This window comes from Megalobrama amblycephala, linkage group LG8 (genome assembly GCF_018812025.1).
Source record: "Megalobrama amblycephala isolate DHTTF-2021 linkage group LG8, ASM1881202v1, whole genome shotgun sequence".
NCBI lineage: Eukaryota > Metazoa > Chordata > Actinopteri > Cypriniformes > Xenocyprididae > Megalobrama > Megalobrama amblycephala.
The window spans coordinates 8,907,824-8,929,301 of NC_063051.1; the positions used below are offsets into that span (position 1 = coordinate 8,907,824).

The 21,478-nt window shown below is 36.6% G+C and overlaps 1 protein-coding gene across 13 annotated transcripts in view; it reads right to left on the reverse strand.

Annotated features, from left to right (window-relative positions):
* The window catches only part of ptprt (protein tyrosine phosphatase receptor type T), a 321,273-nt gene that overhangs the window by 273,181 nt on the left and 26,614 nt on the right, over positions 1-21,478 (reverse strand). The window contains exon 1 of one of the 13 annotated variants that reach the window (XM_048199082.1): positions 8,611-9,068. The exons of the other annotated variants lie outside the window; for them this stretch is intronic. Coding sequence (XP_048055039.1) covers positions 8,611-8,686 — 76 coding nt within the window. The 5' untranslated portion in view covers positions 8,687-9,068. Of the gene's footprint in view, positions 1-8,610; positions 9,069-21,478 lie in introns of those variants that run through there. 13 annotated transcript variants of the gene reach the window in all.

Sequence of the window (21,478 nt, forward strand, 5' to 3'; positions counted from 1 at the left end):
TCAGTGAAGTTTAAAAAGTCTTTTTCTTTCCTTTTAAAATTCATTCATCATTTGTTCCAACTTTACTCATGGGTTTTTACTATTTTTTACTCTTGTTTGACTCAGACAGAGATGGGGTTATAGCACAGGGGCGGCCATTAGACATGGGTGAAGTGTCTCATTCAAGGGCTCAGACAAAGTGGTCGGAGAAGGAATGAGCTTTCTACTCATTATATGGAGCTTTTACCCACCGGGCCGTGTGTTCAAGGCTCATCTATGCTGTTTCTAATGTCTGTAAATCAGAGTGTTGGCAAATATTTGAAAAAAAAGAACACATTCAGGAAGTAGACTGTGTTGATGTGGACATCATTTTGCATCTTAATTAAGCAAAAAGAATTCAGTCAAATTCAGTTATAAAGCAAAATCTTGTCAACTTTTCTTAAAGGGTTAGTTCACGCAAAAATAACATTTCTGTCATTAATTACTTACCCTCATGTCGTTCCAAACCCGTAAGACCTTCGTTCATCTTTGGAACACAAATTAAAATATTTTTGATGAAATCCGAGAGGTATGTGACTCGTCCAATTTAACTGACACTTTCAAGGTCCAGAAAGGTACTAAAGACATCATTAAAACAGTCGACGTGACTACAGTGGTTCAACCTTAATTTTATGAAGCGACAAGAATACTTTTTGTGTGCAAAAAAAAACAAAAATAACGACTTTATTCAACAATCTCTTCTCTTCCCTGTCATTATCCTTACATAGATGCCGCAGTGAGCACAGTAAAGCCTTCTGTGTTTACGTCCGAATGCCGGCTCAGTATTGGCCAAAGCTGATCACGTGAGCAGCACGACGCATGCGTGTGATGCTGACGCAGGAGCCGGCCAATAATGAGTCAGCGTTCTGATGCAGAACCTGGAAGCGCTGGATGTAAACTACGTATGAGAATGACATAATATAGAAGATATTGTTGAATAAAGTAATTGTTTTTGTTTTGTTTTTGCGCACAAAAAGTATTCTAATCGCTTCATAAAATTAAGGTTGAACCACTGCAGTCACGTCGACTGTTTTAACGATGTCTTTAGTACCTTTCTGGACCTTGAAAGTGTCAGATAAATTGCTGTCTATGAACGAGTCATATACCTCTCGGATTTCATCAAAAATATCTTAATTTGTGTTCTGAAGATGAACGAAGGACTTACAGGTGTGGAACAAGATGAGGGTGAGTAATTAATGACAGAATTTTCAATTTTGGGTGAACTAACTCTTTAATACGCTTTCCTGGTATTATTGCAAAAGCTTTATCAGTATTCATTGTTCCAAAAGCAAAAAATCCATTAAAATATCCGCCTCTAAAATCACTTTGATTGGATTGTGAAAAGTGGTTCTAAATTATGACTGAATGTCAGCTGAAAATTGATTGTAATGCTAAAAATGTCCCACACCTGTTTTAAATTGGAAATACATCACATAACGGAAGTAAAATGGTTTGCAAACATTTTATGTTGAGCCTCAAAAATCTAAACTAATTTTTGTAGGGGGAAAAAATGTATATAAAAAGTTAACCTCCAAAGTTAAAATGAATATATTTACATTTTGACATATGCATTAACATACTTTGTTATGCATGTATATAGACATGTAAATATATGTAAAAATGTAAATATATTCAACAGTACAAACTATAAAATTAAGGGGATCATCTCTACAAGGAGTCCTTGGCCTGAAAAAGTTTGATGACCCCTAAGTGTAGACAATTAATCTTATGTAGACATTGTGAAATATTAAACATATGAATGCATATGAATTCATAACCATATCTATATCCACAATCTATTCAAAACTATTGGGTTTAAATGCATTAAAATACTAAGTGAATGCAGTTAGTGAGTTAATCTGTCCTTCAGAGAGATAGCAAAGGGAAAGATGAACAGAAAATAAGCAATAGTGTGTGTGTGTGTGTGTGTATATACATATATATATATATATATATATATACACACACACACACAAACTCTTAAAGGCAGGGTAGGCAAAAAAATGTATAAATTTTTTTTTTTCAAAATTTGTTTAAACTTTATTTATATATCAATACATAATTAAAATGTAAGTACTCTGAAAAAGAAAGTATAAAAATCGAGTGTCTGTAGACCTCTCACGACTGTTTTAAAGACAGCTCATTATTTCCATTCACTCCACCCCCTCCCTTCTGGGCTCCTTCCAAAGCCACGCCCCCAAAACGCATGAACGTGCGACTCCGACCACTGAGCTGGAAGACGCGTTATTTACCTGAGACGAGCGGAGAGGAAGGAGCACAGTGCATGTAGTGACATCATGTCAGAATCACATGTAATAAAAATAACTTTATAATTATGAAGATAAACAAACAAGATGTATTTTAGTACTCACTATCAAGCTAGCATATTGATATTGGTAAAGTTTAAAATATATATTTTTTGATTCGCTAACGAGCTAGTTATCTATAAGGCAAAGCTAAAAACAGGTTGCATGATACACGTTTTTCCATTACCATCATTTACACTGTGATGAAGATGAATTTCGTGTAAGATTCATAACATATACGTTGTTCTACAGATCAACAGAGTAACATACACTCAAATATCAACTCACAACTGCATTGCAGACACAAAATAATAACACACACATACAACAAAGTGTGTACGACACACACAGATACAAGATAAAGACATCAGTAAACATAGGTAGAGAATATAAAAACAAAACAAAGGCGAAAAAAAACGTGCAGGTAAACTTACAGGTGAACATGGTAAAAGAGTTAGACAGAGGGTAAAATTATGCACAATTCAACACTATAGCTATCATTATTTATCGTCTCTACTACGGCTCGCTAAGTAATGTTATGTTAGCTATATTACGCAGCTAAGTGTGCTAATGACACATGCTTCATGAAAAAATAAACAAAAAAAATACGTATGATCAAAATACAAAAAGAAAGATTTACCTGTCCAGCAGAAATAAAGCCATCAAGGAGTCACTTTTCAGCCCCTTGAGTTCCCTCAGTTCTCGCCATCGCTGGAAAGCCACGCCGATATTAACTCGCGTTTTATTTCTTTGTTTATCCAAAGACTTTTTGTTCATTGCCTTTTCTTGTACTGTTACTGTCTTCCTTTTTTTGCCTGGTTTGCCTTCACTAACTGCATAGGCCGATACTGTGCATTTAGCTTGCTGTTTCTCTGCCATTGTTTTGGTATTCCTAGGATCCATGCCTCTTGGATTCCCCAAATCAAACGTGCGCGCGCAAGTGGGCAGGTCATGTGTGGCAAAAGGGTGGTTGCCATGGTTGCGAGAGAGTGACAGCCGCCTAAGCCAATCCTATGTTTCGTCCCGGATGGAAATAATGAGCTGTGTTTAATACAGATTAAACGGTCTAGAGTCACTCGATTTTTATACTCTTTTTATCAGAGTTCTTACATTTTAATTATGCATGTATATATATAGAAAGTTTAAACAAATTTGGAACAAAATTTCTTACCTACCCTGCCTTTAAATGCCTCATGCTGAGGGATTTATTTAAATTAATCTAGAAGCCCAAAGAAACACACGCACACTGAGTGAACTGGATTATCCAGTAGTCTGGCAGTTTCTGGATTAGCTATTAGGCAGTGCACAGATGATAAGAGACTTCATTGAGCTGCAAATGAGTAGCTGTCAGAGAGCAGGAGACAGACAGAGAGAGAGGGGGAGACAAATCCACAGCTCCCTCAGGGTATATGATCTCTCATTAGTTTTAATTAATCATTCTTATTAATAATAGGAGTCTCCTCGCAACGTTAAAAAAATTAAAAATTAAAAATTCTGCCAGGCAAAAAAACAGATGCATCTGAGTTAGATAAACTAAACTGGTCCTGCAATAAATGATCATGCTGCTGTTAAAACAGACAGCGCCTGGGGCTGAATTTGTATGGGTGGGCCGCCTCACCCCAGGCCCTGATGAATAAAGTTAGGATATATCACAGGACCACAGAGAGCTCTCGTCATCACAGGTCCTGAGACAACCTTTATGGATGCTTTTTTTTTTTAATTTATTTAAACCCATTTTGCCATATGCAATCAACTGCACTCAAAAATATTTAAAGACTAGGTTATTGAAAGAAAGCTCTATTCACAAGCAAGCTTGTGTTATCATATACAAAAAGAGCACCAAAAAGTACTATGGTAATTTAGGACCAAAATATACACTACTAGTCAAAAGTCTGGACTCACTTATCTGAGCTGAGTTTCTCATGATCTAAAGACTTCTGCTTAAATTCTTGAAATTAGAATAAATATATAAATAATTAAATATCAGGATAAATGTTTTAATGGCATTTTATGTAATTAAATATTCATAAAAAAATATATACAGTACAGTAAAAAAAAAAAAAAAATACTTGTGAGAAAGCAATTCCTGTTTAAAAGAATAAGCGTCCAGAATAGAAACTCTAGAAATATTGTGTTCAGCTCTTAAAGTGGCAGTTCTGTGAGAGGCCAAGAGCTTTAGCTCAGTTCAATATGTGTCACTGCACTACTGTCGCTCTCCATTATCTATGTATGTAAAATGTTTTAAATTTTATTTATTTTTAAAATAGATTTATTATTTTTAGAGGCTGAGCAAATAATTGTATTTTTTTATTTTTTTTATTTTACATTTTAATTAAAAAGTTAGATTGAAGAAAAAGCAGTAAACAAGTGTCCAGCACAAATTGAAACTCTTCAATATATATATATATATATATATATATATATATATATATATATATATATATATATATATATAAAACTGAAATAACACTAAATATTGTTAATTCCTAGTTTTTAGAACTTTAGAACACTCTCGCCTAGAGGTCGACCGATAGTGGATTTTACCGACAACGATAATTGGGTTGGCCATTGCTGGCCAATAACAGATTAATCAACAGATAGTTTTTAAAATGGATACGGAATAAAAACAAACATAAACTGTCTTTTTAAATATAAATTTTAATATATTGATTATATCTTGATCATTCATGTTAGTTCATAGTGCAACATTAAACATAACAATTAACAAGGAACAATATTTTTTTTAAACTTAATGTTACAAATTGACTCTTATTGTAAAGTGTTACCATTTCATATAAACCCAAACTGTCATGCTTAAAGTTAGCCATCTTTAAATATCTACACAAAGGCCATAGCATTGAAATTAGTACTCTATAAATACTCTCCCACTTTATTTGCTTCTATTTTAGAACACTTGATGATTATCTAGTCAATATAACAAAATATGCATTACAGCGACGATAAAAAATAACTGAAATCGGATGAATTTCTGATTCATTTATATGTCTCTGTCGGATGCGTGAACATATAAATTTGTTTTCTCACCTCACTAGCTTTAATTATGCAACTCTGCTGGATAACAAATGTATAAAAGCGACCAGCGGGATATAAACTAATTCAAATAGATGGTAACAATCATGACATTAAACATTTGGGCCGGACTCATCACATTGTTTAAACTGCTTGAAATACTGGTAATGTTAGCGTCCTCTCAGCCTCGACGGCGAATATACTCCTGTTCTCCACTATGCAGCATCTAGTCAACAAATTAATTACTTTATAATGATATGAAAACATGTACTAAAGACTTATGTAGCCCTGCCCCTTTTCAGCACTGTGCTCTTTGTCTTTTCACGTCCGGTTTGTATTTCCACAGCGATCTTATGTATGTATGAATGAACTGTTTGTTTTCAAATCTTCCCGGTCTACTGACACTTGTTAAGACATCTGCTTTAAACATTACAATGATAACTTTTGTTAACTCTACAATAAATAAATCCACTACACCAGCTAATTATTCTTTGACAGCTATGCCATAGAAATATACAGGGCTACCGCAAAAACAGAAATTCAAAGACAAAATTTCTCTGCCGCATAAGGTCTATAGTGTATGTATACATACCGTTTTGTTGTCCGTTTTAAATCCGCAGCTAAAGTGTCCCGCACTGTGCAGCGCACACTCACGTCAAAACAAACTCCACAAGGCGTCAGTGATTTGGCCTCTAGAGGTCGCTTTTGTACTGTATAATGACAGCGGACACATTTCAGCCGCTTCAGAAATGGACAGGGGAAAACTATCGGTATGGATTTTTGCCGATAACCAATTGCTGGCAAAACCGATCACTTGGTCGACCTCTACTCTCGTCACACAAAGACAGACAACATTTACAGAGAAGACTGCTGAAACTGTGACATCTGACAACAGAAAGATGACAAGGAACACTGAGAGTTAGACATGTCAGGTCTGCCCTCTTGGCTCTCAGCTGCCAGCTGAAGATATTCAATTAAATGCCAAATGGAAATCTTTCAGTGGGATAACTGCCACTTTTAAATCAATTATGGCACACTCAACCACTTTGCCCATAGGCATAAGACAGTCAGATCTACTGCACCAGTTGTGCACTAAAACAGCTTTTAAATGAAGTAAACATCAATAAAATACAAGAGACATCCATCAATATGCTGAATAAATGTAATGGAAGCATTTACTCCTGTATGCCCTGAGGGTCCCATGGTACAGTAATGGAATCAGACAGTAATGCCATGGTACTTTGATATATATATATATAATGGAACTAAATGACTACTATACTCACAAACCATAGTATGTACATGCTACTTCAAAGAATACCATGTGCACAATAAAATCAAGTCCAAAAAAAGATGTATTTTTTGTCATAGTCTTTTTATGTTGATAGCCTTGCTTTCATTTCCTCAGACTGGTGAATAAAGATAGGCCTTTACTTGTCAAGCTGTTCACTGAAGCACAGAGAAAGTCTTGTTGGCCCTGCCAAAATTACAAGCAAAGATAGAATGGAACACAAATTATCCTCGCAACAAGAGCCAGGCTACAGACGTGACACTAAAAAAGCATTGAAATGTAAAAACGCTGGTCTGGGGGCTTATTAAATGAACATGTCAAGCCATGAAAGATATTACAGAAGCATGTCGCATTTGCTCAACAGGTCGAAAGCACATGAGAAACGTCAAACAATCAAAGCTTACAGATCTTTCTAAAAGTCATCCGAAATTGTGTTTGGTTTCATTAGCCAAGAGAATTAGTGAATACTGTTTTAATATTTGTTGATTAACTTTATTTTCTGAATGTTAGTCTTTAGCACACATACCTCAAGTCAAAAGCTGAACTACACAAACAGCAGAAAAAAAAAAAAAAAAAAAAAAAAAAAAATATATATATATATATATATATATATATATATATATATATATATAATCCAATAATTATCAGCATTACTTAACCTTTATGCTGAAGCTGAACTTGTTCTGTCTATTGATTAAAATGATTTTTGTGGCATGTTTTTAAAAGTGAAGATGCTGTTTTCGTCACCGTTATAGTAAAAATGGTAGAAATTATTGTGACAAGTTCTCACAGTTTCAACTCAATTTCCTACATCCATAATTTAATTCAAAGTGGTTGAACAAGTGCAAGGAACTTATTATCACCACAGGTTGCAATTTTGGAATCACTTTAATTTAAGGTAGCATTTAAACTTAAGGTTTCAATTGTTGTGTTTTACAGGTATTCTTTACATGTTAGTAGAATTTATTGGCTTCATTTCAACATTAAAACGACTTTTTGACTTTTCTAACCTTCCAGGTAAAACTAAAATAGACTGTTCTCTATTTTGCCTTATAGTCTATAATTTCTTCCAAGCACATCTGAAAACTTGCTTAATTCTTTTCATAAATCCTCCTCATCAATTAACTGCATCATTATTGTTATAATTTAGCTCTACATTATTTTCTTTGAACACGGTGGGACAAAGAAAAGATAATTTTCAAAAAAAAAAAATATATTATCATATTCAAAACAAAAGATACGGATAAATCTTTCCTGTTCTAGGACAATTTCTCATCGACCCACGATTCAACCAGTGATGCTGCGGTTTGGATGTGCCCAGAGCGCCACCCGCCGGCGGAAAGATGAACTGCAGCCATTTCAGGACGGAACGGACGCGGTGGCTGATTCCCTCACTCTGTACGAGACTATTTTAAGATCTCATCGCCGAGCTTAACAATTCCCTTGAAACTGATCACTGATAAATGAGAAACTTTATTTTAAATTATCCCAAACACAAATTACTAATAGCTATAATTATAAGCGTACTAAGTAGGCTAGTACGCATAAGTAACTGAGTAAACTTTTCTTTATCCAGTCTGAAGCAGCATATATAAATATACAGGCAGCTGGAGTCAAGCATACCTTACCATATAATGTTTTAGAACAGTCGTCTTTACGGACAAAATCAGATAAACTTGTCTCCACATGCAAGGCTACTGGGGTAAATATGATAGAGCTCTTTTATAAAAAGGTATGATTTGACTATAAAAAAGTCACAAATGATAAAGCAAACACCACATCTGGTAGAATTCATATTCATCCAACACTGACGTTATAACATTAAGTTACATCTCCCTTCAGAACACCGTCATTAATAAACAAGATGCAATTATTAAAGTTTCATCCCGTCTTGGGTTACGGCGTTCAAACCTCGCGTAACCTCCGCAAAGTGGCCAAAAGAAAGAGAACGGAATGTAAACTTGCCTGGAAAGAACTCTCCAAATGTGAGTTGAACATGAAAAACAAGCAGCAGAACGGCGAAGTAGTTCCTTTGGTCCATTCTTGCGGTCACTACTTCACATACTCGCTGTCCGTCCGTGCACGAGAGAGCTGACTTCTCTGACGGATTCCCGGCATTGGTGATGTAGCGCGCGCGACTCGAGCCGGCAGTCGACAGCTGTCTGATTGTTGGGTTTCTGTACTGCTACGACAGGGTGTATGGGGAGGAGAGTGGGTGCGAATGAACGAGAAGAGGGTTCCAATATCCCCCAGGTCCTTAGACCTGCCTGCCAGCCCGTTCTGACACGAAATACTGGTGAGGTGATGGTTTACATACTACAGCGCGCGCTGAAGACACTCCGGTAGCACACTACGCGATACGGTGCGCACTTGCGCGGTGCCTAAAAGTAATTCTACACCCTCTGAGCAATGAGTGAGGGAGGTTCTAGGACACTCTAGTTTCTTTGTTTTCAGTGCTGTTATATACAATACAGTGGCCCCAAAAGTATTTGGACACTTAAGATACACTTTAATGTGGGATTACATGAAATATCAAACCAAGTAGCATCTATTTCAAAGATAGCAGAAGCACACTTTTCATGCTTAATGTCTCACAAAAAAAAAAAAAAAATTAATTGTCAAAAAAATAGATATAGACATATTGCTCAAAATGAATATAAAAAGTATATGGAGACTTTCTGGTGGCCAAACTTTATATATTTGCATACACATGCAAACACACACCTATACATTTATATACATACATTATACATGTGTACTTGTTTTGACTATACTTGTGAGGACCAAATGTCCTCACTTATATTGTGAAATGCTTTCACAACCCACTAGTGAGGACATTGACTGGTCCTCACTAGATTTATCTCAACCAAAAGAGGTTTTTATTTAAATCTAATGATGTGCACATGTTTCTGTGATGGGTAGGTTTAGGGGTAGGGATAGTGTAGGGGGATAAAAAATATAAAATCAGTTGAAGTCTATGCAATGTCCTCACTAAGATAGCAAAACAAACCTCTCTGTGTGTGTGTGTGTGTGTGTGTGTGTGTGTGTGTGTGTGTGTGTGTGTGTGTGTGTGTGTGTGTGTGTGTGTGTGTGAGCATGTGCATTTTTGTGACATATCAGCACACAAATGTGTATAATGACATGGGTATGAAGGAGAGGGTGACTTCTGAGGACATTACCCCATGTCCCATTTTTCAAAAGGCTTATAAATCATACAGAATGATTTTTTTTTTTTTTTTTTTTTTGAGAAAGTAAAAATGTGCACAGTTTTCTGTGATGGGTAGGTTTAGGTTTAGGGGTAGTGTAGGTTTGTACAGTATAAAAACCATTACACCTATGGAATTTCCCCACAGTTCACAAAAACAAACGTGTGTGTGTGTGTGTGTGTGTGTGTGTGTGTGTGTGTGTGTGTGTGTGTGTGTGTGTGTGTGTGTGTGTGTGTGTATCAAAATGTAATACTGTATCAAAAAACCTCAACACTGTACTATAATAAGGCTGGGCAGCTAGATTTGAGACGCAAAAGCACAGTTAGTCAGAGCATAACTGATTTGCAGATGAACTTGTTTGATATTTGTATCAACTATCAAATTGATTTTTATTGGCACTGTCTCTATACTGTATGGTATGCATATCCAACAACCTTTGACTTCACACAATCCCCAAATGCGTTATTGTGAGATGTGTTTTGTGCATCTGTGAGCAAGAGAACACAAGATCTAGCTGAGGAATGCTCATGGTCAACTCCATGGTTCATTTATAAGATGGAAACACCCTGAGTGGGCAGAATACAGTGTTTTATGGTTAGGCCTAATTTATGAATTCATTATTTAGTGATGTGGAAATCAATGCCTCATTAACACAGAAAGGTGGCCTTTCATCCTTCACCAACCCACACTAGTCCATGAACCTTCACTCCACTCTCAATCTTCTATGCTCTTCCCATCCTATAGGTTTCAGTTGCAATGTCTGAATTAAAACAGAACAGAAGAAAAAGAAGAAAATCGTCATGCAAGTTCACTGCAGTAGAAAGCCAAACTGGGGTGACTATTTCCCGTGACACAATACGGCATACACTGCCGAGGAATGGCAGTCCATGAAAGAAGCCTCTCCTAAAGCCCACGCACAAAAAATCCCGCCTAGAGTTTGCCAGCGCCCATGCTGACAAAAATGAAGACTACTGGGAGTGATGTCTATACTCTGGAGTGATGAGACCAAGATAAATGTTTTTGGAACTGATGGCTTCAAAACTGTATGATGTTGCAAAGGTGAGGAATACAAAGAAAAATGCATGGTGCCTACAGTGAAACATGGTGGTGGCAGTGTCCTCATGCGGGGCTGCATGAGTGCTGCTGGAGTCGGGAGCTGCATTTCATTGATGGCATCATGAATTCACAGAAGTACTGCTCTATACTGAAAGAGAAGATGCTACCATCACTCTGTGCCCTTGGTCGTCCTGCACTTTTCCAACATGACAATGATCCTAAACACACATCTAAGGCCACTGTTGGATTTCTGAAGAAGAACAGGGTGAAAGTGATTCAGTGACTCTTGATCTGAGCCCAACTAAACACCTATGTGGAATTCTGAAGATACAAGTTTGAGCATCACTCTCCATGCTGTCTAAAAGAGGTCATTCTTGAAGAATGGAAAAAGATAGATGTTGCAAAATGTCACCAACTTGTTCATTCCATGCATATAAGACTTGGTGCTGTCATTAAAAATCATGGAGGCCATACAAAGTACTAGATGTAGTAGTTTTTGTTGTGGGGTGTACTCATTTTTGCATCACTCTAATTTGAGTAAAACTGAAAAATGTGTAATCTAAGTTATATTATCAACCTTACTTTCATGTTATAAGTTAAACAGATGTTATATTAAACTTAGTCTTGTCAACATTTTGGAAATTGTTTTTGTCTTCATTGAGATATTGTTTAAAATGTTACTTTTCAAAGGGGGTGTACTCATTTACGCTGTGTATTATATTATGTGAACAAACTTTGATGTTAGATGCGATCAATCACAATTGATTTGACAGCACTAAAAAATTAATAATTTTTTTTTTTCATTTTTAAAGATTTAGTTACGTAAATACATTTCAACATGATATTAGCAATACTTTTGGACATTTGTATATTCTGAAATATATCTAAAAATATATATTTTAAGCTGTATGGGAAAATATCATTATTCTTATTGCTCATACATACTGTTTTGTCCAGCAAGCACCTATAGCACTGTGGTAAACACTCATAATGCCTTAGCAGCAGGGTGCAAATTAAGAGGGGGATGGGGGGTTTGGAGGGGGTCTGAGAGAGCACATCTCAAATGTACTTCCTTATAACTTTAAATCAATGTGCACCCCATGGCGCCCCAACTCCTCATCTCATAACTCTGCAAGACAGCGTGAACTTATTTCCATGCTAAATAGAATGGCTTCAGATCAGTATTGCAATAAGAGGACAAGAGTCAACTGCGCGTAGTTTCTCCCCTTTCCTCTGAATGCACACAGACACAGTGTGATATTCAGTGTGATATTGTTCTCAAAAAAAAAAAAAAACAAAGCTTAGAAGGGTAAAATAACGTGGAGCGGTTTCAAGCTTATGACAATGATAAACTGTAATATTGAGCACATGTCACGGCTTCATACAAAATAATAAGCACCAGATACTTTTATGATTGACACCCAATTCAAGGCATTTGACCATAACCATAGAATCAGCAGTTCTGCAGTAAAAGTCATCATGAAATCAAAATCAATTCTTATTTTTTATGCAATATTGCAGTTTATTATATATGATTTATCCATGCACAACATTATTGTTAAGTTCATGTGCCTCAAACTTTAATCAAAATAACTTCCAGCAACATTTCTTCTCTTCTCTGATGAAGTGTTTACTGGCGTGAAGGCGGGACAACCTGTCATTCACATGAGATCCACCAATAGCAAACCACAACCATCCAATCAATTCCTCATGGACAAAATCAAGTCCCGGCTACATTTTTTCTTGTTCGAGAATGTCACAATTGGGAAGAAAAACTATCGTAACTTCCATTTCATGACGACTTTAAGTCAATCATATATATACAGGTGCTGGTCATATAATTAGAATATCATCAAAAAGTTGATTTATTTCACTAATTCCATTCAAAAAGTGAAACACACAGACTGATATATTTCAAATGTTTATTTCTTTTAATTTGGATAATTATAACTGACAACTAAGGAAAATCCCAAATTCAGTATCTCAGAAAATTAGAAAATTACTTAAAGGCGCTCTAAGTGATTTGACGCGTTTTTAGGCCCAATTTTTTTTTTGTCACATACCGCAAACATCTCCTCACTATCCGCTAGCTGCCTGTCCCCTGAACACACTGTAAAAAAAAAGTGGTCTCTGTAGTCGCCACAAGCTCCGAAAACTTCAATAAAAACAAACTGGTGCAGCCTGGACCACTTAACATAATAAACATGCTCCAGCCAATAACCGACAAGCAGCGTCAATACGCAAGCTACTTACATTTTAAATGCGCGTTCATGACTGTTTCAGGAAGCACGGAGGGGAGGGCCAGGAGGAGTAGGAGGGAGGGTCTAGCTAGCCTCTGTTTTGTTTGACAACACTTCGAACGTCAACAGGAAGTTACTCCGCTCAGAATCGCTTAGAGCGCCTTTAAGACCAATACAAAGAAAGGATTTTTAGAAATCTTGGCCAACTGAAAAGTACGAACATGAAAAGTATGAGCATGTACAGCACTCAATACTTAGTTGGAGCTCCTTTTGCCTGAATTACTGCAGCAATGCGGCGTGGCATGGAGTCGATCAGTCTGTGGCACTGCTCAGCTGTTATGAGAGCCCAGGTTGCTCTGATAGTGGCCTTCAGCTCTTGTGCATTGTTGGGTCTGGCATATTGCATCTTCCTCTTCACAATACCACATAGATTTTCTATGGGGTTAAGGTCAGGCAAGTTTGCTGGCCAATTAAGAACAGGGATACCATGGTCCTTAAACCAGGTACTGGTAGCTGTGGCACTGTATGCAGGTGCCAAGTCCTGTTGGAAAATGAAATCTGCATCTCCATAAAGTTGGTCAGCAGCAGGAAGCATGAAGTGCTCTAAAACTTCCTGGTATACGGCTGCGTTGACTTTGGACCTCAGAAAACACAGTGGACCAACACCAGCAGATAACATGGCACCCCAAACCATCAGTGACTGTGGAAACTTTACACTGGACCTAAAGCAACGTGGATTGTGTGCCTCTCCTCTCTTCCTCCAGACTCTGGGACCCTGATTTCCAAAGGAAATGCAAAATTTACTTTCATCAGAGAACATAACTTTGGACCACTCAGCAGCAGTCCAGTCATTTTTGTCTTTAGACGCTTCTGACGCTGTTTGTTGTTCAAGAGTGGCTTGACACAAGGAATGCGACAGCTGAAACCCACGTCTTGCATACGTCTGTGCGTAGTGGTTCTTGAAGCACTGACTCCAGCTGCAGTCCACTCTTTGTGAATCTCCCCCACATTTTTGAATGGGTTTTGTTTCACAATCCTCTCCAGGGTGTGGTTATCCCTATTGCTTGTACACTTTTTTCTACCACATCTTTTCCTTCCCTTCGCCTCTCTATTAATGTGCTTGGACACAGAGCTCTGTGAACAGCCAGCCTCTTTTGCAATGACCTTTTGTGTCTTGCCCTCCTTGTGTAAGGTGTCAATGGTCGTCTTTTGGAAACTGTCAAGTCAGCAGTCTTCCCCATGATTGTGTAGCCTACAGAACTAAACTGAGAGACCATTTAAAGGCCTTTGCAGGTGTTTGAGTTAGTTAGCTGATTAGAGTGTGGCACCAGGTGTCTTCAATATTGAACCTTTTCACAATATTCTAATTTTCTGAGATACTGAATTTGGGATTTTCCTTAGTTGTCAGTTATAATCATCAAAATTAAAAGAAATAAACATTTGAAATATACCAGTCTGTGTGTAATGAATTAATATAATATACAAGTTTCACTTTTTGAATGGAATTAGTGAAATAAATCAACTTTTTGATGATATTCTAATTATATGACCAGCACCTGTATATTATATATATGTAAATATGTATGTATATATATATGTAAATATGTATGTGTATATATATATATATATATATATATATATATATATATATATATATATATATATATATATAAACATACATATATATATATATATATATATAGTACTTAAATTATTATGCTGATACTATCACTTGTAATGAAAAATTTCTGTATTTTCTCTAGTGGTCTCTGACTTTTTGTACCCCCGCTCTATACATATATTTAACCTAAAGGCACAAGCAGAACTAGTGTCAGGCAGCAGAGTTAATAAACACAGGAGGGGGCAGTGGATTGAAAAGCTCCATACTGTAGGTGCAAATCATTCTGTTGCTATGAGAGGTGGGAAGCCGTCCCCCCCACACACATCTGCCAATAGTTACAGCCACCTGGAGGCCTTGCTACAGCATGAATGTGTGTGTAATATGTACACTGTGCCTGAAGGTTTCAACCATTTACCAAACTAATCCCAATCATTGGAAATGTCATAAAAAACTTATAAGCTTGATTGTCCCTCATCAAATGCATGCAATGTGCCAGCCTCTCTTCTTTTGCCCATATGCAGCGAACATCTCTCAGTTAGTCAATAGATTTAATTGGCCGGCTCAAAGCCTGCTGGGTCGAGTTGGACGATTTAAGAGGCACTCCTAAGAAGAAAAGAAAAAAAGCATAAACCATAATGATATTTCTTTGGGTGGTATTGGAAAGTGGTGAAAATGGTAAGGTAGGGAATTAGCTACTGTATTTTTATGAGTTAAAAAAAGAGCTTTCTAATCACCAGAGAGATGGACTGGCTATTAATGATTCAATATCTCTGGCAAAGTAGAGGGCAAGAAAGATTTTTGTGTGGTGTTAAATTCATGAATTATGTATAAATATTAGTTCTCAACTTATTGATTCATCTATACGCCTGGAATCTTCAACAACCTCCAAATGCAAATTATAAAAGTTATAGATAAAAGTTTCTTGATGTGGTAAGCATGCATGACGCAGAAGCAGAATCAAAATCAAAATCAACTAGACAGTCTATTTATAACCCAAAATATGTAGGAGAACTCAGAAAAGAATGCAAACCGCATAAATCAAGAGAACCGGCAAGGGACACAACATAACCAATAAATCCAGAACTAAACTGAGCAGAACAACAGGAACTAAGGGAACAGAACAGAATATCTAAATAGAAGACTATAATCGTGACACTTCAAGTGATGTAATTTGTAATGTTTTTTTTTTTTTTATAGCCAAGTTACAGTATTTTACACAATATTAGGGAGTTTCTTTAACTATGGGCTCTTTTAAAATTAAAAACAACAGATTTCGTTTTACATTTAGTTTTATAAAGGACACATTAAAACTTTGCTACCTATCAAATGCATTTTGTTTGTTTTTTGCAGATTGTTTTACTCTTGTCCCAGAGCATCAGGTGAACATCTTAAACTATTAAAATCCATAAAAATATTTAATAATTACATTGTATGTTGACTGATATTAATATAAATAATTTTCAAACAATAAATACTCACTCTTTGACTACAATGGTTTTGATCATTAGAGAGTAAAGTAACCATGGACCATATCAATAATTATTGCTCGAAAGTGACATCCCTCAGCAATGGCATAATTTCCATCACAGCCGACAATTTATATGATGTATACATTCAAATTAAACTAGTCTTCAGAGCCAAGAGTGCCTATATGAAGAAACACCCATTAGTTCAGAAAATAGACTGATGCATCTCCATGCTTACTAAAATGCAAAGTTTATCCACCTATAAGACTTCATTGACAGTTTATTGGCTATATTGAAAAGCTTATCTTTGTGATTATTTTTTGACTGCATGAGTTTTTTTTTGATATTGATTAATATTTTTATAATACAAAGGCTGTTGTTTACTGAAGCTCCTCAGGTAATATTCATTTTCACTCCCATCACAAATAGGCCCCACAACCTTCAAAACTCCTCCAGAACTTCATTTTAATTCTTCCCGCACGCTGTGTCCTAACACTTTCTCTCCTTCATTAAATACACTAGACAGCACAACAGGAAATTGTGGTCAGTCAGATCAGATACTCCAGCACCCAGGAAGTTATTGGAAACCAGTGTTGGATTGGAGGATGGTTTATTGGGATATTATGGCTGTGATGTGAAACTCATAAATCACTCATTGGGACCTTCAAATGCCTCTTATCATAATCACAGGAACACTGACATTGAATTAAATTCTCCATCTGTTTAAAGGGATAGCTCAATCAAAATTAAAAATCAGTTATTATTTACACACACTCATGTCATTCCAAAGCTGTAGGACTTGTGTTCCACACGGAGAAAAAAAAAAAAAAAAAAAAAAAGTCATTCAATCTTTTTGGGTCAACTATCCATTTAACATCATTTGTTACAGTAATATTCTTGATTCAGTGAGCAAACAAAGACTTCAAGTGTTTGTAAACAAAACACTTACCAACCTTCAACTTCCAATTTAATTAACCCACTCTGCTGGTGTCAATGTAAAAAAAGTAATTACGAATGAAGTTTAATCTAGTTACAATAATGTAAAATAATATTAGGGTATTTCTTCAATTGTGGGCACATTTATATCCCAATATCTGATTAAAAATAGCAGATTTCATTTTTTTTTTTACTGTAAGAAAAATAAAATTATTAAAATTCCATATTAAAATGATACTACATTCATGCTGTTATGGAATCACAGACTCAAGGTGGTTAGTGGAGAAACTGGGCAATGAGCAAAGGGAAATGTAGGCAAGCAAATCAGAGTTTTAGCAGATGATGAACAGATGATAACTTGGGTTTACTGTCTTTGCAAGTGGTGGAAGAGATCCTGGATGAAAAAATCATGGACCAGGAATGTAGCGTACACACCTCATCACGATAGTGATGGTAATCTTGATGCACACAGGTAGATGACACTGGAGACATGAAGGAGATGGGAACACATTGGAGAATCACTGAAGTAACGTAGGAGCTTTTGGAACACATGTAAGCAGACTTTTACTCTAGAACGAGATCAGACAATGAGGGTAGGCAAGGTGTGTGCTTTTATGTGTGTCTTGATGAGGTGATAATCAGCGGCAGGTGTGGATGCTTAAAATTCAGGAGATGGCGCTCGTTGCGATTGTGTGACGGGGCCTGGCGAATCCATGACACATGCTTTTAATTTACAGATACAGTTTTAATTTTGTACAATTTTGTTTTAGGGGCTGTTTACGCGACACAGTTTTCAACTAAAAACAGAAAACTTTTTAAGCATTTTAGTCGTTCATTTATACAACAACAGCATTTTGGTGGCCTGAAAATGCAAATTTTGGAAAACAGATTTCAAAATGCACGTTTTTGGAAATGATACCGTTATCGTCTCTGTGTAAACTACAAAAAAACGTGAATCTGTAAAAACAGTGACGGTGTGATGAGAAATTGAGAAATTGTTTGAGCTGTTTAACTGAAAGAAACTTGCACTGGCAAATCTTAAAGGTGCCCTAGAATTGAAAATTGAATTTACCTTGGCATAGTTGAATAACAAGAGTTCAGCACATGGACATACAGTGAGTCTCAACCACCATTGTTTCCTCCTTCTTATGTATATCTCATTTGTTTAAAAGACCTCAGAAGAACAGGCGAATCTCAACATTAACACTGACTGTTACGTAACAGTCGGGATCATTAATATGTACGCCCCCAATATTTGCATATGCCAGCCCATGTTCAAGGCATTACACAAGCCAGTATTAACATCTGGATGTGCACAGCTGAATCATCAGACTAGGTAAGCAAGCAAGGACAACAGTGAAAAATGGCAGCTGGAGCAATAATAACTGACATGATCCATGATAACATGATATTTTTAGTGATATTTGTAAATTGTCTTTCTAAATGTTTCATTAGCATGTTGCTAATGTACTGTTAAATGTGGTTAAAGTTACTATCGTTTATTACTATATTCACAGAGCCGTCACTATTTTCATTTTTAAACACTTGCAGTCTGTATAATGCACATCTAAAACACATCTTCAATCTTTATAAATCTCTCCAACAGGGTGTAATGTTAGCTTTAGCCATGGAGCACAGCCTCAAACTCATTCAGAATCAAATGTAAACATCCAAATAAATACTATACTCACAGGAATCGATGTATGCATGCAGCATGCATGACGAACATTTTGTAAAGATCCATTTGAGGGTTATATTAGCTGTGTGAACTTTGTAAATGCACTGTAATATAGTCGAGAGCTCGGGGGGCGGGGAGCGTGAGGATTTAAAGGGGCCGCAGCCTGAATCGGTGCATAGTTAATGATGCCCCAAAATAGGCATTTAAAAAAATTAATAAAAAAAAAATCTATGGGGTATTTTGTGCTGAACCTTCACAGACACATTCAGGGGACACCTTAGACTTATATTACGTCTTGTGAAAAAACATTCTAGGGCACCTTTAAAATATGTCAGTGCCATTGTTTTGTCTCAAGATGCACACCAGTAGTGTAAAAATACTATCCACTAAAAGTCAGTTGAACTAATGGGATCACTCGGGGTCCTAAAGGAGACCCGATTCCTGGGGGGACTCGATTTTTCACCACACCAGCATGCACTTATTTGTTCAGTCTATAGGTATGTGCGTTTGGATGTGCGTATGCACGCAGGTGTAGTCTTTCTTTACAAAGTGGCATCTCCAACTACTTGTCTGGCATGCATAATACAATGTTTTAGTCGTTTTTGCAGATCCGTGTGAATGGGGATCGTTTTAATAATGGTGTCATCTGTACAAATAAAAAACATTAGTTTTTAGTACACTGTTGTCGTGTAAATGTACCCTTACTCTTGAGGGATTCAATTTAAAGTGAAGTTATGGTAAAGTGAAATTCTGTCATTGTTTTCCCAAAAATAAAAGAAAGTCATACACATTTGGAACGACATTAAGGTGAGTAAAAGATGACAGTGTTTTAATTTTAGTAGGCTATTTTATTTTAATAAACTATTAATTTTTTGACCAAGAGCTGCTTGTTAGGCCTAATATTCTTGGGTCAATGAGCATACAAAGATTTCAAGGGTTTGTGAACTGTTTGACAAAGCGGAAAGAACTATAGACCCAATCATGACCGAGCTACAACTTCCAATTCAATTAACTAACTCCGCTGACATCAAGCTAAACAAGCACGTACACAAACAGTCGTAATTGCGAGTGAAGTTTAATCAAACCAACTTTAGTTTAATGAAGCTCTGTATTATCGGTCACTGACTTTAATCGATTACACAGCTGTAAAACTTAGGAAACTTCATCTTGTTTGCTTTGCGTCGGGATATTAGTTCCTCCGTTCCAGGGCAGATACCGCTGCGTAACTTCACATGGGTGCATTGCTCCCTCCCATGACTTCTCTTTCAATTAAAACTGCTCAAACAACGTGTCTCCCTGTGGAGCCGCTTAATGAGATGACTAATGTGTGTAATATCAGCTTCACCTCAGCGCTGGAGAAGCTCCTCACTACTGGCCTTTTAATACCAACGCATGTGTGCTCGAGAGACTCGGGACCCCCTACTGTTTGCAAGAAGCGCGAGCTCCCGGGACAAAGACCTCTTGTGGAAATGAAGCGACTTTTCTCTGAACTCATCTGATGTCATGACCGCATCTCAAGGATGCAGATGATGACCTAAAGACCTCATTGTTAGTTGAAAGTGTTTAGGGGAAGGTAAGTGGTGGAGAAGGGAAGTGTAGAGTGAAACTTGAGCGAATATGGAAGCCCATTACTCATCTAAAGAACTGCTGGGATCAATTTTGATGCACTACCTTGGACATAATTTAATGACTGCATGATCAATAGTCATAATATCATGTGCTGAGCACATTAAGAGGCTATCATTTGGAAAGCACAAAGGCCATGGATGAGGACTGGGCTGAAAAGAGTCTGAAAACACAACTAACACACACAATATTCTTTGTAAGTGCACATGGCAGTTAATATATTTTTGATTCAATCAAACAGTGGCTGAATATGGCCAATTATAGATAATTTGGTAAGCACTTCCCAAAAGACCAAGATTAGATTCCAATTTTACAAAGAAAATTGATAAATTAAAGGAGATCCATCAAGGCAATGGAATTGAAAAATAAAAATATTAAAGGGATAGGTTACTTCATAAGGAAATTCTGTCATTATTACTCACCCTCCATTTGCTCCAAACCTGTATGACTTTCTTTCTTCTGAAGCACACAAAAGAACGTTGGTATCCAAACACTGGACCCCATTGGCTTTCATTGCATTGCCCCAAAAAAACGTCTTTAATATCTTCTTTCGTGTTCCATAGAAGAATAAATGATTTTTCATTTTTTGGGTGCTATCCATTTTTTTGGTGTGCTATCCCGAACTATCCATTTAAGACTTAAACCGACGATATTCACATGATTTATAAGGTGATTTATGCTAGAAAAACCAAAGGGAATTGGTAAAAAAAAAAATAGTTTTTCATGCTGGTTGGAATGTTGGGATAGGAGCAGTGCTGCCAATTTAGTGATTTTGACGCTAGATTTAGCCACTCCCCCGTCCCTTTTAAGACTTTATAGTGACAAACCTTATCTAGATTGAATGACTCGCCCACTGATCTATATTAATATTAATATAGATCAGTGGACTCGCCAGTATGACATCACCTAGCAACATTTTACGACCAGTTTTAGCTGCTTTCAGCTGAAAGCAATTGGCAACATTGGATAGGAGAAAGAATTTGAACATTAAAAAAAAAAAAAAC